The 24,210-nt window shown below is 43.8% G+C and overlaps 2 protein-coding genes across 2 annotated transcripts; both read right to left on the reverse strand.

The window, feature by feature from the left end:
- Positions 1-618: 618 nt before the first annotated feature.
- On the reverse strand, positions 619-9,408 carry irf5 (interferon regulatory factor 5). Its single transcript, XM_024799543.2, has 9 exons — positions 8,761-9,408; positions 8,375-8,645; positions 7,417-7,606; positions 7,313-7,338; positions 7,211-7,238; positions 6,820-7,131; positions 6,083-6,472; positions 5,895-6,013; positions 619-1,375 (listed from the first exon to the last, which is right to left on the reverse strand). Exons 2-9 carry the CDS (start codon positions 8,546-8,548, stop codon positions 1,187-1,189), a joined length of 1,428 nt encoding a protein of 475 aa, XP_024655311.2. The 5' UTR covers positions 8,549-8,645; positions 8,761-9,408; the 3' UTR covers positions 619-1,186.
- Positions 9,409-12,290: 2,882 nt separating this feature from the next.
- cdhr5-rs (cadherin-related family member 5, related sequence) lies at positions 12,291-23,889 on the reverse strand. The gene is made up of 17 exons (XM_024799540.2): positions 23,860-23,889; positions 22,836-22,883; positions 20,960-21,014; positions 20,223-20,431; positions 20,088-20,144; positions 19,913-20,005; positions 19,698-19,784; positions 19,506-19,616; positions 19,140-19,304; positions 18,824-18,914; positions 18,643-18,749; positions 18,078-18,278; positions 17,880-18,002; positions 15,948-16,026; positions 13,499-13,692; positions 13,054-13,074; positions 12,291-12,841 (listed from the first exon to the last, which is right to left on the reverse strand). The coding sequence occupies exons 1-17, from the start codon at positions 23,887-23,889 to the stop codon at positions 12,491-12,493; spliced, it is 2,022 nt and encodes a 673-aa protein (XP_024655308.2). The 3' UTR covers positions 12,291-12,490.
- Between the last annotated feature and the right edge of the window lie 321 nt (positions 23,890-24,210).

Raw genomic sequence — 24,210 nt, forward strand, 5'->3', positions numbered from 1 at the left:
TTTTGCTCCTCCATCAGAGACGCTCCAAGGTCGGTGACAGACTCGTGAAGGCAGTGCAGCAGCTATATTGGGCATCGGAGGGCGTGAGTGAGCTGGTGGTTTGCATCGTTCCAGGTCTCATGCTACAGCACAGAGAAGATGGAAAAAGTTTCTCTGTATGTGGAGCTGTTGGTCTGCAGAAGGCTCAGTTTAAATGCGTCACAGGTGTGATGTAAGCGCGGTTAAACCGTCACGCAGGAACAAATCCGTGAGTCAGACCTGAACCTGCTCAGGACCACATCCTGGAGCTCACTGAAGTGCTCTTCCTGTCCTCAGACCTCAGGGGAGTGTCTGAGTGGCTTCTTGCAGGAAATTCTCAAACTGACTGTCAGGAGCTGAAGTCTCTAAGCCCCGAGGAAAGGAGCCCCAGTCCTTCATTTATCCCCAGCTTGAATGCAGAGCCATGAACGCTGGGGAGGCGAGGAGCTTGTAATTCAGACACTTCAGTAAATCAAGTGTGACGTTCACTAATCTGTCAGATCCTCTGCATTGCCGAGCATCTCTTTTCCTAAGTCCTTATCTCCTTTCCTTGATGTTTTCCATCATTTGGTGAGGTGCGTAAAGTAAAGAGATCAGAGGTCATTCAAACCATCGTCTTTATTCAAAATACAAAAAACATTTGATTATTTCTGATGTAAACAGACACAGGTCATACTGATTCTGGAGCTGCAGGTCAGGTGAGCAGGAAGGTTCAGGTGTATGGCATATTTTTCCAAGACTGAAACTACTGATTATTAAATTCTTATTTACTCACAGCCCAAACGCAGACACCTGCAGGTTCAGTCAGGCATCAAAACACTGGCTCACTCATTTAGTGCATTTAAATTGATGCTTCAGGTTTTACCTGAACAGGTAAACACCGAAGTAGAGTCTGACCCTCTCAGGCCTGCTAGACCTATTACCTGGTCTAAAAACAAAAACACCTGGTGTGAGAATACTGCAACGGCCTTTATTGAAATTTGAACATAGAAACCTCCCAGAAAGGTGTCGGCATGACAACAGAACAGGGAATACACCTGCAGACCTCCACCCGTTTGTCTCAAATGTTCAGTTTCTGTACAGCTGCACCTTCCCTCCAGTCAGGGTTTCCTACTGTTTGGGGGAGGGTGCAGTAAGCAGTGTCTGTGTCGGGTCCAGGGCCCCTGGTTCAGGGGCCGGTGGGGTTCCAGGGTCCTTGGATGTTTTGGCTCTGCAGGATACTCTGCAACTCTTTGAACTGTGCCACCGTCTGATCCTTCACATCGGGGTTTGAGATCTGCAGCCGGATGCTGTCCGTGGACCAGCTCAGCTCTCCGGAGAACATCTCTGTCAGGATCCGGGCCACCACAGGAATCACCTGAGGACAAAAACAACAAAAAACACTGTGAGACATCCACAGGTGTCTGGAGCTCCATGAACATGAGGCAGTCAGGAGGTTGAAAGGTGACTTGGCTTGTGTGTCTGCATCCCACACAGTGAAACTTTATTCCTAACGCTGGGTTAAAAACAGGAAGTGCACAGAGAGAAAGGTGTGGAGGGAAAACTACACGCTTCGAGGGAATTATTCATAAATGTGTTTAGTCGCACACCCACAGACAGGTGACCAGGAGAGGCTACAGAACAGATATTCAACATTTTACTAAAGAATCGGGTTTGTGCTTTGGGCAGAAAAAATTGGATTCTTACATGTGCGCCATGTGTCAACAGCATGTAGAAAGCAAGACTATCATGTCATATTTGACCTCCGACCTCACATTTATGTTCACATCTGCATTTATGTATCTGTTACCTCTTTAACAAAGTGCACAGAAACAGAAAGAGCTGCTGAGGTAACAAGAAATATACTGAAGTACAAAGGTGGAAAGTAACAAAGTACAAATACTTTGTTACTTTACTTAAGTAGAATTTCCAGGTGTCTGTGGGCCAGTGCAAGTGTGGGGAAGCATGAAGGCAGTGACACTTTTTTAAGTGGCAGCTAATTTCAAATGCAAGATTGTTAGTGAGTTTCCTTGCTAACAACCTAGCTGCTGAACTTCTCAGGGAGAGAAAAGAATAAGAGGTAACTTCAGTCAGAGGTGGAGGAAGAAGACAGAAGAGGAAGAACAAAGGGTATATTTAAAGGTGAGGCCTGCTCAGGGAGATTTAATGATTACATGTGATGTCATCATTTTAATCACATCTGTGTGTGATGAGTTTTCATATTGTGAAACGTGCTGCATAACAAATCAAGTAAATTAACTGTGTGTTATTCAAACATTGCATGAAGTGCAGATAAACAGGTTAGCGTGCTGATGTAATGTAGATTACATAAAGCGCAGCAGAGATTAATATGAAGTTAAGCTGATGGCGCTGAGATCAACACTGAATTCCACCTTTGTACTAACGGATACAACTGTGAAACATCTGCTGACACTGTGTTCAGGTCAGCTGATCACAGCCTGCACTGTGAGCTGGGACTCGCCCCCCGCTGAGCCCCCTTTACCTGTAACACGTTTTCCTGAAGGCAAACTCAGCCTCTACCATGGAGGCAACATAAACTACCTTTTTTAAATTCTTTGTTTACATCACAGATTCAAGATGAGTGCATTCATGAGAAATAAATTTCAGATTTGAATAGCGTTTTTCATTTATTCTCATTTACTAATACTATGTTATTATTGTATTAATATAACACAGGCTCCTTTTACCTTTGCATAATAATAGCTGATAGAGATGTCCTAATCCTAACCTAATGAGTACACGTCACAGCGTGTACTTTTTCACTTTTACTTGAGTAAAGACGTTGAATCAGTTCTTCAACGTTTACTGCAGTATTTTTAAGTATCTGCACTTCAACTTAAGTACAGAATGTACTTTTACCACCTCTGCTGTAATGTACTAATATACAATAAGTTCAGGGAAATCATGTCCAGTTACTTATGAGCTGCACCTGCATGTTTGTGTAATCAGAGTAAATTTGTCATGGAAATGTCTGAGTTTTACTGCAGTACAAACTTTGTGAAGTATGTTTTAAACAACAAAGATGACAAATATTAGCACAAACCTGTTCCCTGTTACATGTGACCTGACAGCTTCATGCTAGCATCACATATATCAACAGAGCTAAAACTGACCCAACAGAGACCACACATAATAGAGGACACACTCTTGACCTACTGATCTCCATGGGCCTGAGCATTTTAAAGGTTACTGTGTCTGATGTGGGCCTGTCTGATCATTACTGTGTTTTCTTTGAAAGTATAATTTCAGCCCACATAAATATGTCAACAGCAGTGATCACAAAACGGTGTATAACTGAAAACAGTAGTGAAATCTTTTACCAAGTTTTCCCATTAACACCTGACCTGTCCAGAGGTTCAGTCAATGAGCTCGTCAATAGCTTCAATGCTAAAATGTTAAATGTAATGGATACAATTGCTCCCATTAAGGTGAAGGTTATCTCTCCACACTGGTGAAAAATGAAAAAAGAGAGTGTAGGAAAGCTGAGCGCAGATGGAGAAAAACAAACCTCCAGGTTCATTATGACATCTATAAAGAGAAACTTCACAATTATAATTTACACCTGAGGAGTGCAAGGAGGTCATACTTCTCTGACATCATCACCAAAAACAGCTCGGGTCCTATTTGCTATAGTTGACAGGCTAACAAACCCTCCTGTGTCAGTGGCAGCTGAACTTCATTCAACCATGGCCTGCAATGACTTTGCCAAATTCTTCACAGACAAAATCCAAAAGACTAGACAATAAATTGGTACATCAACAGCAGATAGGGTATGTACTGTATCCACTAAAAAAATGTTTAAACACCATCAAACAGTTTCACCCGATTAACAGCAAAGACCTGGAGGACATCTTAGGTCAACTGAACTCCTCCTGCTGTTTAGATGTCCTGCCAACAAGTTTTTTCAAAAAGGTCTCAAAGACTTTAGAGTCAGACCTGTTACAGATCGTCAACTTTTCCTTAATGTCAGGTGTGTTTCCAGAACCACTAAAAACTGCTGTAATAAAACCTATACTGAAAAAGGACAATCTCGACAAGACACAAATGAACAACTACAGGCCGATCTCAGATCTCCCATTTTTAAGTAAGATCATTGAAAAAGCAGTTTCTCAACAGCTCAATTACTTCTTAACACAGAATAACTGCTATGATGCCTTCCAGTCAGGTTTTAGACAGAACCACAGCACTGAAACCGCTCTGACCAAAGTGTTTAATGACATATGTCTGAATACAGACAGTGGAAAAATGTCAGTCCTAGTTTTACTGGATCTCAGTGCAGCATTTGATACAGTTGACCACAACATATTACTCAAACGACTGGAGAACTGGACAGGTCTTTCAGGAACTGTACTAAACTGGTTCAAAACATACGTAGAAAACAGGAAATACTTTGTATCAATAGGTAACTTCACATCTGAGCAGACAAGTATCACATGTGGAGTTCCCCAAGGTTCCATCTTGGGACCCCTTCTGTTTAACATCTACATGCTCCCACTGGCACAGATTATAAACAACAACAAAGTAAACTATCACAGCTATGCAGATGACACACAAATATATATCACAATGTCACCAGGAGACCGAGGCCCTGTACAGGCTCTTGGTAAATGCATTGAGGAAATCAATGACTGGTTGTGCCACAATATTCTCCAGCTAAACAAAAACAAAACTGAGGTAATAGTCTTTGGCGCCAAAGAAAAACGATTACAGGTCACCAGAGAACTTCAATCTATACATCTAAAAACCACAAACCAGGCGAGAAATTTGGGTGTAGTGATGGATGCAGACCTAAACTTGGAAAAACACATTAAGACAATAACAAAGTCAGCTTACTATCACCTCAAGAATATATCAAGGATAAAAGATCTGATGTCTCAACAGGACCTGGAAAAACTAGTCCATGCATTCATCTTTAGTAGGCTTGATTACTGTAACAGCATCTTTACAGGTCTACCTAAAAAAATCAGTCAGACAACTACAGCTCATTCAGAACTCTGCTGCTCGAGTCCTCACTAAGACCAAAAAAGTGGACCACATCAGTCCAGCTCTGAGGTCTTTACACTGGCTGCCTGTCCGTCAGAGGATAGACTTTAAAGTTTTGATGCTGGTCTATAAAGCTCTGAATGGTTTAGGACTAAAATACATCAGTGGCCTCCTGACCCAGTATGAACCTTCCAGATCCCTCAGGTCATCTGGATCCGGTCTTTTATCAGTTCCCAGTAAGAACCAGACATGGAGAAGCTACATTCAGCTTTTATGCTCCATATATCTGGAACAAACTCCCAGAAAGCCTCAGATCAGCTGAAACACTCAGTTTATTTAAATCCAGGTTGAAGACTCACCTATTCTCAGCTGCATTTGAATAAAGCACCAAATCCCCACTGTTTTACTTTTAAGCTCAAATTTCAAAACTTACATTTTAACTACTGGTTTTATCTACTATTCCTTTCTTTTTTTCTATTTTAAATCATGCTTTTTATTTGTTTTTGTTTTTTAATGTCTCTGTAAAGCACTTTGAATCGCCTTGCTGTTGAATTGTGCTATACAAATAAACTTGCCTTGCCTTTTCATGAATTTCCAATGGGAGCTGACACTGACTATTTCCTGGCATCTGCAGGACTGAGCTCTGACTCGGGTCATGTTGTTTAGTTAGGAGTTTGGAGACAGACAGGTTCTTCACAGCAACATCAGCCAATAGGAAGTACTGAGGCTGCTCAGGAGGAGGTAAGTGATGTAGTGAAGGTTAACTGGAGGTGGAGGGGTGGAGCTCATAAAGATTCTGGTTCTGACGTGTTCGGACCCAAGGCTTCTTCATTTTTTTGCACTTGTTATAAAACCGTTAGCACTGCCACTCAGTTTAAGCTCTGCCCCCTCACCTGCACCATAATAAGCTTCTTCTCTTTCGGTTTATTGTCGGGCCAGTCCTCCCCGAAGCAGAAGTAGATCTCGAAGGGCGGCGGATTCGGGGCTTCGCCTTTCTGGAACAAGATCAGCCCTGCGGACAGAAGCATGTCGGTTAGAACATATCAGGCAGCATGTCAACAATCCCGCACACCAAACTCACCTTGCAGGAAGTCATTGAGGCTGAAGACCTTGATCTTCTTCTCTCTCTCCATGGGGTTGGACGGGCCGTGTTCTGGCATGCCCGGTCCAGACCAGAACACCTTACACTGGCAAAGGCGGACGGCGTAAATGTCCTGCTCACAGATCTCCAGGATCAGGCCGCGGTCCATCACGTCCAGCAAGGCCTCGGTGTAAAATCGCTGTTTCTCGTTCTGCATCTCTGATGTTCCCGGGAACAGCACCTGCTGGAGGTTGACAGGTCCGAACAGGTCCACCTGCTCTGGGGTCGGTTCCAGGTGTCCGTAGTACAGCCGGCAGCCCTGAGGGTTACTGACGGTCAGAGAGCCCATTGTACGGCCCCGGTACTGGAACTTCAGGTCCAGATCTGTTACTATAGCAACACGAGATACAGGACCATTACTGTGCCAGTAGAGGGGGGACCATGAATTAGCAACAGTCACCACAGTAAAGCCACCAAAACAAATCGTTATCGGGACAAGAAATGACATCAGGGTATGAGATTTTGGTCATAAAGCACAGCCCTAATGTTCACCTGTGAATGCGCAGGTGAACCTCATGGGTCTGTGAAGGTAACCCTGAGCTCTGCTTTGTGGTGCTGTATTGTTAAAGTGTGACATCAGAGTTGGTTTGATGGTAAACTGTCTGAGCAGCGCCACGTGTGGTAGCGTTTTAGCCCTGAATCTGTGACAGGAAACTGCATTAGAGGTCAGGACTCACGTGGGACGCTGCTCAGCAGGTCGTACTTGCAGGGCTGGTGGTTCTGAGGCTCTGCCTGGTTCTCGACGCCCACCATGCCGCTGGCCTCCATTAGGTCCGGCTCTGGTTGCGCAGTGGCAGCGTTCAGATCCTGAAGTCTATTATGGAGGAAGTGTGCCTGACCCTGGAGATCAGAGGTCATGGTGATGTCAGGAAGCAGAGGCACTGGGATATGCGGTGGTCCAAATGTCCCGTTAGGGGGTAGGCTGAACTGGTTCATCTCTGAGGGAGCCGGGAAGGAGGCAAAGGGGGCGGAGTCACTCAGCCTGGGGTCTAAGGAGACATGGCATCATCACATTACATCAACAGCCACAGTGTTTCCATGGTGACACTGAGTCGAAGGTGTACTTACTGATGGAGAGGTCCATCAGGTTCGGCATCTGAAAGGATCAAAGTGTTTCGGTCAGTCACGTGAGAACATGTCAGACTGTTTACATCATATGATCGTTCTCACCTCCTCGTCATCGTCCTCAGCGCCGTCTGAAACACAAAACGGGGATCATCACTTCCTGTCATCATTGCACATCAGAAGGTTACAGTCATGCAGGTGAAGCTCACCTGCATGACTCCCGGGGTGCTCGCACACTTCGTAGATCTTGTACGGCTGGACCGGCGTCTCTTTGGTGCCATCATACTTCAGCTGAAACTCGCGGCTTTTGTTCAGAGCACAGCGCAGATTTGCCTTCCACTTGGCAGGGTCGGGTTCATCTACTCCCTCCTGGTACTTCCCCGTCTCCAGAGCCCATGCCTAGGACACACAGACCAGGGCATAACTCACATCTGACAGATAGGACTCACCTGTGCTCAAGCTGAGAGATGTTTTGCTGTGCCAGCAGTTTCCCTTTGTTTCCAGTGTTTATCATAGGCAACCCTACTCAAAGTCAATAAACACTCAGACTGACACACAAAAGAGGAAGCAGTCAGCAGAGGAGGAGGAAGTGACATCATCACCTGTGTTCAAACTGAAGTTGTTCAAAAACTGTGAAACGAAACTCCGCTGGAAGGAGGAAGTCAAACGCCTACTTCCTCTTCACATGTGTCACTCAAGAACCCGCTTGTAGTTTTTACTTTGGTTTGTCTGTGTGTGTGTCCGTGTATGTGTGTGTCCTTGTATCTGTTTTTGTGTGTGTTTGTGCACATGTGTGCATCTGTCCGTCTGCGTGTGTTTGTATTTGTGTACATGTTTAGACATCTTGTGAGGACAGAAAAAATGGTATGCTACTATACTTGTAGGGACTAACAATTACCTATGAGGACAAAATGTGTCACCATGTGGTATTAGTGACAGGGTTACAATTAGCTTACTTAGGATTAGGCTGTGGGTTAGGATTCAGCATTCATTTTTGATGGTTGGGGTTAGGGAAAGCATTATGAAATGAGACGAGGTCCTCACAAAGATATGAAAACGAGTGTGCGTTACTATTTTCTGTAAAAAAAAGTTTTTTGAAACTTGAAACATGATCACAGCAGATGCTATATCAGAGGTTAGAGGTCAGGTGTGAAGGGTTAACCTGACCTTGAAGATGGTGTTCTCCTCGTCTGACACGGGCGTGTGGCGCGTGGCGTGTTTCCAGGGGATCTGGAAGAGGCGGTGGTCCGCGCTGAGCCACTGCAGACCGGGGTACCTGCCGCTGTTCACCTGAGCCAGCAGCCAGGGCTTCAGGCGGACACGCCGGGGCTGGACGCTCATGCTGGGAGGACTGGGAGCGAGAGAGGATTCGCTCAGACCGCGGAAACGGTCCCTGAGCACGAGCCGCTTCTGACACTTCGGAGCTTTGAATTGATAACTGTAATAAGTGAAAAATTGTCGAGGAATTGGTTTTTGATCGAACTGTTTCACTCCGCGCGGGTTCACGAGCACAGATACATGACTGCGTGTGCGCGCTGGGCGGATGGACTCACCTGGCCGGGTCCGGTCCTGGTTCAGAGTCTGCGCGCTGTGTTCCTCCTCTGCGGCGTGACGTCAGCAAACAAACAAACAAAGGAACAAAAACAAACAAACAGAGGGCGGCGGAGCGCTGAAGGGCCGGAGAAAAGTCCCGAGACAAACTCGTCCTCAGTCCGATCACATGACGTCAAGTTAACTTGAAGGAAAACTGCTTCCGGTGGCAGATCAGCTCTCGACAAAATAAAGCTTCCGCAGAAGTTATTTAAAAAAAACAGAAAGAGTCAAACTGATGCACAGTTACTTAAATAGCCATCCCCGAGGAACCCTAACCATGCATCTGTTTGAGAGGAACCAGGGCCCTGTGCTTCGTACGTCGCTACATCCAAGATCAAATGAAACATCCAAGACCAAATCATCGCGCTAACTCTGAGCTCGCTATTCCGGTTCCCCGAACACACCTGTTGTTGACGATTAGTATAGCTGGATGAAGTAATGTGAGATCACTGGGTGGCCCAACAGGGGCTACGCATCGATAGTAGAAACATTGATCGGCAACCCTTTGATTGGTCGGCGAAAATGTCGAAGGAGCGCGCTCGGTATTTTTCGGCAGCAGAGCAAGAACTCTTGAGTGAGGGATTTCAGGAGTTTCAGAGTTTAATTAAAACGCAAGGGAACACTGCAAAGGCTGCAAAAGCAAGGAGAGAGGGCTGGCAGAAAGTTACTGACAAATTAAACTCGTAAGTAATTTAATAATAACAATAATAATAATGGAGTGGATTTATATAGCGCTTTTCAAGGCACCCAAAGCACTTTACAATAGCACTATTCAGTCACTCTCACATTCACACACTGGTGGAGGCAGCTACGGTTGTAGCCACAGCTGCCCTGGGGCAGACTGACAGAAGCCAGGCTGCCATATTGCGCCATCGGCCCCTCTGGCCAACACCAGTAGGCGGTAGGGTAAATTTATCATATCACACCATATTATCCAATATTATATTACATTATATTATATTATAATATGTTATATTATATCCCCTTTCACATTAGAGCCACAACAGGACCCACTAGAACATGGGAACAAGTAAAAGTGAAATATAAGAATATTCTACAGAATGGTAATATTTATCACTTATATTGCTTGTCGTCTCTTGGAAAGAGACCCTGGAATACTCTGTTTGTTTGTTCATAACAGCAACCAAGAAAAGGGCAGAGCAAAAAAAAAGACAGGTGGTGGTCCTGCATCCCCTCGTCAACAAGTTGGTTAAGTGAATAATACCCTCACGGGAAAATCGATATCTCTCTATGAGCACACTGTCGCGCTGAGCTAAAGGATCCTGTCTGTCCCGCAATATACGCTGAATTCTGAGGACTCTCCTTATCAATCTCGCACCTTCCGCAATGGGTTGCTCGCGTAAACGGACAGGACATGGCTGCGACAGACTTCCCAAATCCACCTTGGATTTTATAGCCGTGGTCTCTCATCTTGATTACACGAAGTAATTTACAATTACTACTCTGAAATATGAATTACATCTGTAATAATCACATACATGTAATAGAATGTTAATAGTACATTTCCCTTTTTTAGGGAATGACCTGTATGTATCTGTGTGAAATCAATAAAAGGATCAAGTGCTGCATTATCTTTAGTTACATTGATGTTATTTATTTATGGTGAAACAGTGGTGGAATATCGCTGTTGCTTTCGTATGAATGACGCGGACATACCTGCGGCCTGATCCTGTAAACATCCTGTTTACATAAAGTAAACCTGCTCCCCAGCAGGTTTACGCTTACGGCTCTGTTGCTATGACAGCAAGTCCCGGATGGGCTTCGGGGAACCGAACGATCCAGGATCACGCGAAATCGTCAACAATCTCATCCAGCTAACTCACTTAGCGCGGTACGAAGAACAGGCCCCTGGACAGAACCACACCGCAACAAACAAACATCCTGACAGTTCTAAACGCTGAATCTTTTATTGTGAAGGTGTGTCAGGCGGCATCCGGCGAGTTACGCCTCTCTTCAGGTAACTTTACGGACTTTGTTTTCTTTGGTAGTCTCCAGGATCCTCCCTTCCTCCTTCCGGAAACTTAAAACAAGCGTTTAGTTTTTGTTGACCTGTTTATCACAAACAATCAATATCCATTCAGAAAGAATTAATCAGAATAAAACAAAGAGCACAACAGAAATTTGACAGATACCAATGAAAAATATTAAATAAAATGTGTTTTATTATCAGACATTATCAGTGCAGGTAATCAATACTGATCCGTTTTATAAATTTTTCTTTATGTGTTTAATATGCTTTTTTCTGCAACACGATGATGTCACAAGGACTACCGGTCACGTGATCTCTCACTGGAAACATGATAACTGTTTTTAGTGTGAAGAAGAGCCAGGGAGAAGTGAGGAAGGTGAAGAGCTTTAGCTTCCACCTCGAGAGCTGCAGTAGGGGATGATGATTTTTTTTTTACAACCAAAAAAAGAAGAAACTGATCAATAGTCCTGATTGATAAACATGAACACAAGACTGACTCCTCAGGTGACAGGTTAGGGTAAGGTAAATGTAATGTATGTTTGCACTGATTGCCGATCACGCTTCAACTGAGTCGTCCTCGGTCAGAAGGAATGGTACTCCACAGTGATGTAGTTCAAATAACTTTACTAAGGAGGTGGCAGATGACATCAACAGGATGTACAGCGTTGGTAGGGAGGCATTACAGTATTCACATGCAGGTAAAGGGGGTGTGAGTGTGTATATGGGTGTGTGTGGTCATCTGTAAACAGAAAAACAAACATTTGTATTAACCACTATGGATAGCAGTGTACCCCTTCTACAGTACTGTGGGTTTCCAGCGTAATGTTATACAATCTGCCATAACCTCATGGCCACTAGATGGCACCCTAAGACCATAAATTAATTTCTGGCTCGGATATACATTGGCAAACCAGACCTCTGCAGATTACAACGCTTCAGAGAATAAACATAGTAAATAGTTACATCCACCTACAACCACAATGCTTGACAGTAAGTCATATATGGAATGAAATCTGGGCTGAACACAAGCCTGCCTGTAGTAGGTCAAAAAACATATCTTAGCGATAGCAACGGGACTAGCCTCTTACGTAGCAAATTACACAGATAAAGTCAAACAAGCATCACTCTCATCTTACAATACTCACATGGTAAGCACGCACACAGTATTAACTCACACAGGAATGCAAGTAAATACGTTATCCTCCGACACACCTCCCATCTGTGCAGAACTGCACTGAACACGTTCCCAACCGGAAGTACAGATACCGAGGTGCATCATGGGTAACGTAGTATAAACAGTTACAATGAACAAGCGGACTTTTAACAGTAAAGGATGGATGGACAGACAAATGGATACCTGGATTGATGATGGCTGGATGGACGGACAGATGGCTGGGTTGATTTTACAAATGTGTCTGTAAAATCCTGATTTATTAAAGTCGAGATCTGATTATCAGAACAAAATTAATTAATCTTCTGGAAACAATAAAAAGACTGACATCATTAAAAGTTTGTTTTTATTTTTGAACTTTTTTTCTCCACAAAAAACCCCCAATAAGGCCGCCAGAAGAAAAAAAAGTGAATCACGAGTATGACTAAAGTACAGTTTGGATTCCTGCTCTTTAATTGGCTGAATATGTGACTAGTTTCTTTCTGGTTTCTGATTGGTAGGGTTTGGACACCAGTGGCATCTCCTCTGATCAATCAGTCTTCATGTTTTCGTCTCTCTGAGGCATCCCAGTGTTGACTGCTGGTATGTCTTCACCATGAATACTTGCGGGCTCAACTGGCAACCTCAGATCCTCCCAGGTGTGAGCTCCACCTTCATGTTTCTCTGCAACAGTAAACAGGTGTGATGATGATGATGGAGGAGGAAGAGGGGGTCTGGTCCTGCTCTCTCCAGGCTCGCTGAGCTGTGATGATGATGGAGGAGGAAGCAGAGATGGCCTCCTGGTGTAAACTCCTTGTCTGCCATGAAAACTGCCAGACTGACGAGTAAAAGCTCTGCTGCCGTGTGACGACTCGTCCACGAAGACAGGTGGGCTGCTCACCTGAGAATCACACAGCACAGGTCAGTCTCTCACCTGAGTCAGACTGCGCATAAAGTCCTGCTATAAACAGGAGCTAAAGAGGAACCAATGTGTTAAATAGTAAAATCATGACATCAATGAAAGCTGTGTTTGAGGACTTCAGGATCTACTGTTCACCACATGACACGAGTACTGAAACCACAGGAAGCGACATCACATTCAGAATAACTCACCATGTGAAACCACAGTAACCTCTGCAGAGAGATGACACACATGACTCAGTTTAATATCTGAGACACAACAGATTTTATCATCTGAACCTGTGAGCGGAACAAACCTCAGAAACAGCAGTCTGAATATGTGATGCTGCAGAAACGCTCTAGACAACAGTTTAACATCTCAGTCTGACTCATAGCTTCATGTTTCAGGCGGTTCAGCAGAATGAACACAGCATTTATTTCCTCATGAAATTTCAAACAAAAGACTATTCAAAGATTTCTAACCTGTGGTTTAATAAAACGGGTCAAAGAGGCAGCTGTCATAGGCTTCAACACCAACTCCATGAAAGGTGGATGGGTGGATGATGAATTACATCACATTAGACCCTCATGCTCTCTGTCCGGCTGGTGTGTGAAATTCAAACACCCCCTCAGGTGTGTTAAAGGTTTTACTTCGTACCACATTGGGATGTTTTCCGAAGGCGATGGCGGGGCGATCCTCAGGGTTCTGCACGCGTCTCCTATGGACGGTCCAAAGTAGCAGAAACAGAATCGCAGAGAGCAGCACGATGAGGATAAGCACAGCGATTCCTCCTGCCAGCGTGCTGTCCACGTCTCCAAACAACTGTTGCTCCTTGAACGCACCACTTGGCACTGAAACACAGAAGTTATTTCAGTAAAAGCATCATGGGAGCTGTGAATGTGTGTGTGTGTTTATCTAATAAAGGAAACAGATCAATGTCCTTCCTACTCATCAAAGAATTAGTGATCAGTTACCTTTGACCGCTCGCATTCAGTCCCCTCTTGTAAGTAAGTAAGTAAAATTTTATTTATATAGCACATTTCTAAATAAAAGATCACAAAGTGCTTCACAAGGTATAAGACAAAAACAGACAAAAGTTAACAAAATGCAATTCTAAAAAGATGTGTTTTTAGTTGTTTTTTAAAAGTGAGTCCGCAGATCTTAGGTTCTGAGGAAGAGCGTTCCACAGTCTGGCGGCCACAGTGGCAAAAGCTCTGTCTCCCTTGGTTTTCAGCCTTGTATGCTGAATAACACGTAGGCCCTGATCACAAGACCTCAGTGACCTACTAGGGACATAGGGCTGTAAAAGTTCAATGATGTAGGCTGGTGCTTATCCTTGAAGAGCTTTAAATGTCAGAACCAGTATCTTAAAATGGACTCTGAATTCAACGGGGAGCCAGTGCAGCTGTATAAGCAACGGTGTTACATGAGAGTACTTAGATGTTTTTGTCAGAAGCCTTGCTGCAGCATTTTGGACAATCTGCAGACTGCAGTTTTTGTTTAGACATGTAAACAGTGAATTACAGTAGTTCAATCATGGTGAAATGAATGCATGAATAACAATCTCCAGTTCAGTATGAGATACTAAAGGGCTCAATTTAGAAATGCTTCTTAAATGATAGAAGCAGGACTGAACCAGAGATTTGACGTGAACATCCAGGGTAAGAGCAGAATCAAAGGTTACCCCTAGGTTCCTGATAGACGATTTCACAAATGTTGAAAGAGGACCAAGAGCATTCATTATGTTAGGTACATGTCTGTCTGGAGCACATACAAGGACTTCGGTCTTTTCTTCATTAAGTTGGAGGAAGTTGTCAGCCATCCAACCTTTGATGGATTCTAAGCACACATTTAGAATCTGCAGCTTAGAAACATCTTCTGGTTTAAAAGAAATATATAGCTGGATGTCATCTGCATAGCAGTGGTAGCGAATGTCCTCAAAGGGGCTCAAAATATGCCGGAGAGGAAGTAGATATATTAAAAACAATAAGGGCCCCAGCACAGAATGTTGTGGCACACCATAGGACAGGGACGTGGAAGATGACCTGTACTTAGAGACCGCCACAGAAAAGTATCATTCATAGAGATATGAGGAGAACTACTCTAAGGCAGACCCAGATACACCAACCCAGTATTTCAGCCTTTCAAGAAAAATGTAATGGTCAACGGTGTCAAAGGCTGACGTGAGGTCCAACATTAGGAGTACAGAACATTTTTCTGCATCGTTTTGCATCAGAATGTCACTGGAAACTCTAAGAAGGGCTGTCTCAGTAGAATGAGCTCCACAAAAGCCAGACTGAAATTTGTCAAATATATTATTGAATGTGTGAATGTGAGTGTGAATGGTTGTCTGTCCCTATGTGTTAGCCCTGCGACAGACTGGTGACCTGTCCAGGGTGTACCCCGCCTTTCGCCCTATGACAGCTGGGATAGGCTCCAGCGCCCCCCGCGACCCTGAAAAGGAGAAGCGGAAGCGAATGGATGGATGGATGGATGGATGGATATATTATTATGTTTGTCTAAAACTGCTGTAAGCTGCTTAGCCACAACCTTCTCTAATATCTGAGCAATTAACAGTATTTTTGAGATTGGTCTGTAATTGCTAGTGAGAGATGGGTCCAGCGTGGGTTTTTTTAACAGGGGGTGTATAGCAGCAGTTTTAAAATAAGCATGGACTTTACCAGACCCCAGTGAGGTGTTAACTATGGTGAGCACACAGGGACCAATAGAGTGGAAGACATTTTTGAAATACGATGCGGGTAAAATGTCGAGTGAACAGGAGGATGCTTTCATTGCATTAACTATTTTTACCAGCTCTGATAGTGAGACGGGTAAAAAGCTTTCTAAAATGACAGGCCGAGATGGCGTAGGAACTGACAATGCAGATGCTGGTGGGGACAATTTTTTCCTTACATTACTTATTTTTTCTAGAAAGAAAGAAATGTTTCACAGTCTTCATTAGAAGGAATAATGGCAGCAGGTGGAGCAGGAGTAACAATATCAGTAATAGTGTCAAATAACACCTTGTGTAATGTCACAGCTTCATGTTTGTAATATGTGTGTTTGTATGTTCATATTAACGCATGTTCTCAGGTTTCATGCTCACCTGCTTGGCCTCTCTGCAGGACTTCGATGTCCACTGAAGCTGACACTTCTTCTCCCGACTCTTCATCTCTGGCGATGACCTGCAGAGCGGACATTAGAGCATTGTTCACGGGTCAGCCTTACGGTTAAAACCAAAAATCATCCAAAGTAATGATTAAAAACTGTTGTGTTTGTTTGATTTTTCTAGACCAACATTAAAGTGTTCAAAGAGCTGAAGGGGATTCACACTGTGAAGCTTTTAGTCCTGATCTTCAGTCTCTCCTCCTGCTGATTCTGGTGTTTGGATCACTTCCACCTGAAAGATGTCTCACTGCAGCCCGAGGCCTTGTTATTTCACAGAGATGTTTTCTTACAAATCCAAACAGATTTATTTTTAGCATTCTTTGACTACAGGGGGACTTTTCTTTCTTCAGCTTAGTTTGTTTCTGTAGAATCACACTAAAACTGAAAAATTGTACTGCAGTGAAAAAAAACTACTTTGCTGTCTTCCTATTGTCTCCTCATCGGTTGAGGCTCTGCTTTTTAACCACCTGTCACTGCCATCAGACAGGGGTTTTGCACCCTTTTTTTAAACATCTGCAACTCCCGTAACCCCCAAACCATTTGCTCAGTTGAAAGAATTCCAATGGTTCCTGAAAGCAGTGAGTCTGTGCTTTTCACTGATATTAGGGTCATTACTGTAATCTGCTAAGCATGGTGTCACAGCAGCTCCACAGAGACGTTTTTGCTGTTTGCTGTGTTGTTTTCAGTTTTATTTGCCAAGATTTGGATGTGGCGCCCTGCCTGGGGTTCCAATAATGACTCTAATATCAGTGAAAAAGCACAGAGTTAATGCTTTTTGGACCTATTGGAATTTTTCGATACCGCCAAATGTTCAAGAGTTATTGTAATATGACCTAAAAGTTCTAAAACCCAGTTTTAACAAGTTAATGTGCTCCAGGCCTCTGTTTCTAGTTTCATTGGATAAAAGTATTTATTCTCAGCCTCTTCAGCCTTTTATTCTGTGAAGCATGTCTTTAAGTTTTTAAAAACTTGTGGTGCAACTGCACTCTGTCCGCTCACTGGGTGCTGGACACCAAAAATTGAACGTCCCAGAGAAGAATCAATGTGGATCTGAAGCTGAGGTCCAGAACTTTTTCAGAGTAATCTAAACCAGGTAGCAGTAAGAGTTACTGAGGATCACCTCAGACCTCTGGGCTGACCTTGGTCTATTTTCAGCATCTTCTTCCTGTCATATGGTGCCGTTTGTCTCTCAACATGAACTTTACTGATATCACTTTAGCAGATAGCAGATGTTCCTCCATCTTTCTGTGCTCATAAGTTTATATTAGCGTAACTACCTCTCTGCAGTTAACTATCAGCTACACTTTCACTGATGTTCCAAACATGGCTGTTAGTTTCTTGCTTACTCCATATTTGAGGCACAGCTGTTTTATTTCAATCGGAACATGATGTATCATCGTGAGATATAAACTATCTAATTTCCTGATGTTAAACATTATTCTACCAAGCACACTGATCATTTTATTGGAGGTGAAGGAAACTGGACCTGGTAATGGTCACTGACCTCCTGCAGACACTGATACACACAGAGAAACCATCCAGGATAGATCCACCCTTTAAAATAATTTCAGGTTCAGCTAATTCAAACCACATCCAACCAACCTGGGATTAAAGTTAACAAACTGAAAATCACCTGATTCCCATCTTACAGGTGAAGGTCAGGCCCATCAAGCCTCTACCCCTCATTATTGCTTATTCAGACTTCTGATATTATTTTAAGGTGGAAAAATTCCACCTATAAGACCATGGATCCACTCTCTCAATGAGACATTGAGTTGGTGCTAGCAGCGGCAGCTAATCGTGATACTGGTGGTGACAGTATACTGGTGGTGTTTAACAGGTGAGTTGGTTTGATCTATGTCTAACTCACCTGTAGGATTTGTCTGTCAAAGGCGCGTAGTTGGTTTGTCTTGGCGATCAGAACCCCCTCCTTTGTGACTTGATACAATTCGGATGGAGGATGGAGCAAATAGTGGATATTTGGGTTCCTGCCCTGTGATTTGACAGTAGAGATGACTCACTGATATGATGATGTAAGTAACACAGGTAGTGTAGCATGTGTTCTTACATCAGGGAAGTCACGGTCTGACACCTGGACCTGCAACACCTGGTTCCCATAGGTGGAGACGATGGAGGCAGGGCTAGAGCTCTGGATGATGAAACCTTTGTAAGTAGTTCTGTTGAAGGCCGGAGGAAATGCGTTCTCATAGAGAACTCTGACCAGAACTGACGCCACACTGTACTTCAACCTGTCATCCACCTGGCATACCTGTACAGGTGAGAGGGAAAGTAGATATCTCACAGTTTTCAATTCAATTCAATTCAATTCAATTTTATTAATACAGCCCCAAATCACAATATCAGTCACCTCAAGGCACTTTATATTGTAAGGTAGACCCTACACTAATGCATAGAGAGAAAAACCCAACAATCATATGATAAGTGCTATGAGTTTGGCAACAGTGGGACGGAAAAACTTCCTTTTAACAGGAAGAAACCTCCGGCAGAACCCGGCTCAGGGAGGGGCAGCCATCAGCAGTGACAGGTAGGGGTGAGAGAAGGAAGACAGTATAAAAGACATACTGTGGCCAATTGCTGTGAATGAAGCAGAAAACAGGAAGGTATGTCGTTACCATGATTGTGAGCATGTAGTTTGTTGTCAGTCGTTGATCATCTGCTGCTCTGGTTAACCTGATCTCACCTGTTGTGTTGTTGATCGTGAACCTGCCCTGATCATCACCTGTGGGTGAAGCAAACACACCTGTACACACATGTTTGTACATGAGTCTAATGGTGAGTGTGAGTGAGTCTGACCTGAGAGGATGGTGTAGGTGAGAGGAGCATTGATCCCTTTGTCTCCATCCTCTGCTGTGATTGGGCCAGGAGAAAAGTCCAGACCCACGTCCTGAAACAAAAAATAAATAAATAAATACCTGCAGGTATGTGGACAGGTATAAAACTTGTTCACTAAATGCTGGGACGCTAAAATCTAAATGACTTGAAAATATTGTGATACTGAAAAACATCTCCAGAAACATTGGGCTGTTTTTATTGACATTTTATGGTCTGGTAATGTTTTCAGAAGCCAGTTTGTAAATAATTGCATCCACCTGGTTCCTCGGGTATTTACCTGGTGTTTCTGTGTGATGTTGGTTGTGTAGGTGGGATTCATGCAGACAGGCACACCTGGAGACACAGGTGTGCAGGGCAAGAAGTGAGGATACTGGTCATCACCATCCTCGATGTTGATGTTGAGAACAGCAGATGTGTTGAACTTGTCCACAGTGTTTGATTCCTGTCAGGTATGTAGAGGTGTGACATTATTTTCACTTTTCTGTGATAATTTGACGATCAGATATCACAGGGTTTGTTTTTTTTGTTGAATAGTCTTGCATTCCTGCTGGTTAGAGTGTAATGTCCTGTGATGACTTCGCAGTAAAATAAAACCTCTGACCTCACCCTGATTACCTGGATGTATCACCTGTCTAAATGTTACCTGGGCCCACATGATGAGCTGCAGGTGAGTTCTCGTCTCATAGTCCAGAGGTTTGTTCAGAACTACCTTTCCAGTATTGGGCAGGTCGATCCTGAAGAACTCGGCATCTTGCTGCAGGCAGACAGATGACAGGTGAGATAATAAAGAGCTGCAGCTCGTGGTCAAGCAGCAATTGGTGGGCGTTATTCTTACTGATGACGGGTCGATGATGTAGCTGATCATGTCCCCATCTGCATCAACAGCCTTCACAGTGAAAACCACCAAGTTCACTGCTGTCAGCTACACACAAAACAATGAAAAATCCTGTTTACACAGGTGAGGAAACACCTGAGGCACCTGTTAAAACGATGTACATGTGATGGATGCTCATTGGCTGGTTAAGATGAAGGTAATTTTTCTGGTTGTACCTCACTGATGGTGAACGGCTGAATTGTCTCCAACAGGAAGTTTGGTTTGTTGTCATTTTCATTCAGAATCTCCACCAAAATCCTGTAGTTACCCTGAAACAGGTGCAGACTCACCTGAGCGACTCTGAGTCATCAAATGTATTTACCGCTCAGCACAGGACCTCAGATGACTTACCTGTATGATGTCATTTTCATAGCAAATTAGCTCTGCAATGAGCACTGATCCCTCCACCTGTCAGACAGAGATCCAGCATGAGGTGAGACATTTTAAGATGTATTTCTGCTGCAGGTGAGAGGTGTTCAGGTGTACCTCTCGGTCGAGGACTCTGAACACTGAGGAGTTGAGTCTGATGGTCCGGCCCTCTAAGTAGAACCAGTTGGCGTTGCGTCCCGACAGACACAGGCGGATGGTGTTAGCTCGTGGACCTGCAGTGATGTTGATGCTGGAGATGAATTCACCTGTTGGACTATTCTCTCTGACTGAGGTGAAGATGTCGGAGCCCTCCCGACATAGGCTCGCTGAGGATGAAGCAGAGGATATCTGATGTGTCCGTGGCAGTGAGGACGATCAATAACTGATTATGGTTTCATTGATCCGGTTCTGTTGTTATCTAAAGACATATTTAAAGACAAACTTCTCAGGAGTGTCTGAAAGTAGAGAGTTACTTTTTTAGTCCTGATTAGGACTTCAGGATCTTTTTATCACATCACCTTAAACCAACCTTAGATTACTAGCCACATTTAACCAAATCATGCTGCACCGTATTTACCTCACATTCCCATTATTTTACAGTTGCCAGTTACCCAATCGAGCACGTCTTAGGACTTAGGAAGGAAGCCAGGATATCCGACAGAGCCCACACAGGCATAGATCATGCTCAAAAAACCCTAATCCAACATTGAGATTCAAACCGGGAACCTTCTTAGTAACCGCTGCACCACCGTGGACAAAAAGGCACTGACGACGGCAAAGTGCCTGATATCAGAGAAAAGCCGTTTTTGAATTGTCTTACCTATAACAACATTATAAGAAAGTCTGAGAGCCACCTGCCACAGCAGCAGCCTGCAGGACCTCAACATCTTCATCTTTGACCTCCTCCACCTGGTAACACAAAGTCAGTGAGCAGTATAGGTAAAGAGCATCAACAAAGTCAACCAACCAACAATCAACACAACCAGCCAAGTTTCTCAGGTAGGGAGGGCTAGAGCCTATCCCAGCTGTCTGAGGGTACACCCAGGGGACTGTGGGAGGAAGTCAGAGTACATGCAAACTCCACACAGAAAGGCCCCAGTTGGTCAAATTGAACTTAGGAACTTCTTGCTGTCAGGCAACAAGTGTGGCTCAGTGGAATATGTAAAAAAAAACCTATATATCTTGAAATATATTTGATATATGAAGTTATGACTGAGATGAAATGACCTTAGTCTCTACACCATCGTCTAACTGCTGTGGATTTCTCTCTAATATTGTTGTTCATCACCTTATAGTATAAAACATCTGGCTCAGCTCCGTTGAGGTGATTTGTTAGCCTGTTTGTGTGAGTTCTCAGATTCATTTCACTTGTTTCATAATCACTGTGTGAACGTAACATCTGAGCAGATTTTATCTATGAGCTGGAAATACGAACTCAGAGGTCACAGTGTAGTCTGCTGTGTTCACATGTGACAAAAAGGTCCTGAGGTGGAACTCTGCAGTGGTCAAACAGAGCTGACCTCAGAGCGGTGAACAAACAAGACGTGACCAAACTGAAAATATGAGCCCTGAGCTCTGCCGCGGTCCACTAAAATGTCACATGATCATATTTTTTATGACCTTCAGCTGCAGCTGTGGAGTCAAAACTGGATGAAACTCAAGCTGTGGTATTTTTTTTAAAATTCGGATCAGCGAGAGGAGGATCAGAGGCTGACACCGCTGCTCATATGTCTTTATCAGGTCATCACGACTTTATACGTGTTCAGCTGAAAATCATCACTGCACCTTATCCAGGTTTTATTTTGAAAGGCTCTGCTGTGTTCTCTCCATCTACATCAGGGATGCTCCTGCAGCCTCGAGGATGTGTAGAGTCTCATAAAAAACAGACTGATGATGAAGGCCTATGATTGAAACGTCCTCCTCGAAGGTTTCCTGCTGGTGAACAGTTTCCTGCATTGGTCTCCTCAACCACGAGCTCAGCTTCCTTCTCTTCAGTCCCTGTGTGCTCAAACATAAACCTCACACCTCAGTTTGATTCAAGGTCCCATCACAGGCTGAAAAAGCTTGATCAAACTTGATGGAACAAAGTGTTTAATGTTCGCCATACATGCACACACTCACGCACACTCACACACGCACAATCATAGTACACCACAGTAATTAAGTAACAGATAAAGTGACAGAAAAGTTCCTGTCTTTTTGCAATCTGCTATAGAAATGTCTTTTTTTTTTTTTTTATCATGATGGGTTCCCAGCTTAAAAGAAAAGAAAGAACAAACATTTTCTGTAAATGAAAAAAAACTTCCTGTTACAGGGCAGTGCTATCGAAACCTGGAGCAACATTTCTTTGTCATTTAGAGAAACTGAAATGTGCCACCGGAGTTGTACTTCTTTATCTTATATTCAGATGACTCAGGGATTAAATGTGCAGTTAAACATCTTTACGCTGACAGGAAGGCCAGTTTCACCGGTCTGACCCCCCCCCCCCCCCCCCCCCCCCCGTACGAGGCCCAGGATGTGAAAGAGTTTAACATCCCTGATCGAAAGTGTAAGAGAACAGAGGAATAAAATGACACAAATCACAAGGAGTAAAACAACACAGCGACAGACACACACGACCAGAGTTTTTACAGCCGTTGGTTCAGATCGCTGCGTGTTGGCCTGTGTTAACCCTTCACCTGCCACTTCACTTTTTCCTCTTACCAACTCTTCATCCTCACACAGACTCACCTCGCTCTCTTCTGCTGGCCTACAGTCGGCCGATGTCTCTTGACCTTGCTGCTGATTTCATCCTCATGTCATCACACATTCATGTTTTTGTGTTTCAGCCTTGATCTGTTGTTCTGCTTTGTCCCCAGAGAACAGAGCGCCTTGTCACTGTGTGTGTGTGTGTGTGTGTGTGTGTGTGTGTGTGTGTGTGTGTGTGTGTGTGTGTGTGAGAGAGAGAGAGAGAGAGCATTAGAGGCTTACCCGGCATTAATGAGCAGGATAAGTAGGCCAACATGCTGCAGGACTTTGAAGCAGCAGGATCCTGTTGGTTCCACCTGCTGCTGCTTTCAGAGCTTATTTCAAACACACAGAAGTAAAACATCCACATCCTTGGAGACGCTGTTTTAGTCAGTATTTCCTGTCAGAGAGCCAATAAGCTCTCAGCTGACTCCTTTATTGTTAAGTTTTGTTTGTAGAAGAAGAAAATGTTTAATTAATGTGGTGTTACAGGAGGCTCTGAGTGGGGTGGGCACACAGACAAACACAGAGCCATAAATGAACACGTCCTGTTTCACAGGTCACAGGACTGAACATGTCACATGACTATGAGTAACTGTCACTGCCATCTGCAAGGATTCTAATCTTGGGTTGAGTTACCACCTTGTCACATGTCAGAAGTTCTTTTGTCTCATTGGTTGTGGCTGCTGTCACGTGTACAGTTTTCCTCACTGACGTTCATGAACATTCAGTTTCCTGTTCGTCATATCTGTCCAGGTTCTGGTAGTGTTGAAAGCCTGAAAAGGAGGCAATTTTTCTTCCTTTTCGTCTGGTGCCGTGTTTGATCCATTCGCTTCCACATCTGGAAAGTCTAAAACAGCTGTGATTCTTGCATTCAAGCCCTTTATTTTGGCAGGAATGAAGTCGGCTAGCTCAGGTGTGGGGATACTCTTAATGGACTTAATGAAACAGTCGCTACTGAGCATGCTCTTTGAATGGAGGCGAGCATGCTCTCATTAATCAAATGACAGCAGTTTTATCGGGGAACCTGGATCAGGACTCTGAGGTCCACCCTCATCCTCACCTCCTCCTTTTTGGGCAGTCAGAGAACAGCTGGAGGAACCAATCAGAGTCAGTGACCTCTGATCCAAACATAGTTACAAACACATACACATCCATGTGCGTGTCAGATGTTTGATCACTAATCACGCTAAAAGAAAGCTTTAAGGCTGTAACCGTGGGGATGAGTGTAGTTTCACTGAGTGTATGGATAAACTGATTCCTGACCTGCACCTGCACACAAAAGAAGCCTAATCGGTTCTCTGTGCAAACAGTAATCTGTTAAAATATGATACTTTAAAAGATAAAGAGAAAAACAATCACCTGTGAAGATTTTTTT

The sequence above is a fragment of the Maylandia zebra genome, linkage group LG17, assembly GCF_041146795.1.
Source record: "Maylandia zebra isolate NMK-2024a linkage group LG17, Mzebra_GT3a, whole genome shotgun sequence".
NCBI lineage: Eukaryota > Metazoa > Chordata > Actinopteri > Cichliformes > Cichlidae > Maylandia > Maylandia zebra.

Coding starts and splice junctions, on each gene's coding strand:
- irf5 (XM_024799543.2), bottom strand. CDS start 8,548: ATGAGCGTCCAGCCCCGGCGTGTCCGCCTGAAGCCCTGGCTGCTGGCT. Junction 7,239..7,312: donor CTGAGGACGATGACGAGGAG/GTGAGAACGATC, acceptor TGATCCTTTCAG/ATGCCGAACCTGATGGACCT. Junction 7,132..7,210: donor CCTGATGGACCTCTCCATCA/GTAAGTACACCT, acceptor ATGTCTCCTTAG/ACCCCAGGCTGAGTGACTCC.
- cdhr5-rs (XM_024799540.2), bottom strand. CDS start 23,889: ATGAGGGTGGACCTCAGAGTCCTGATCCAG. Junction 18,003..18,077: donor CAGACCGTGACTTCCCTGAT/GTAAGAACACAT, acceptor GTCAAATCACAG/GGCAGGAACCCAAATATCCA. Junction 13,075..13,498: donor TCGGAAAACATCCCAATGTG/GTACGAAGTAAA, acceptor ATCTCTCTGCAG/AGGTTACTGTGGTTTCACAT.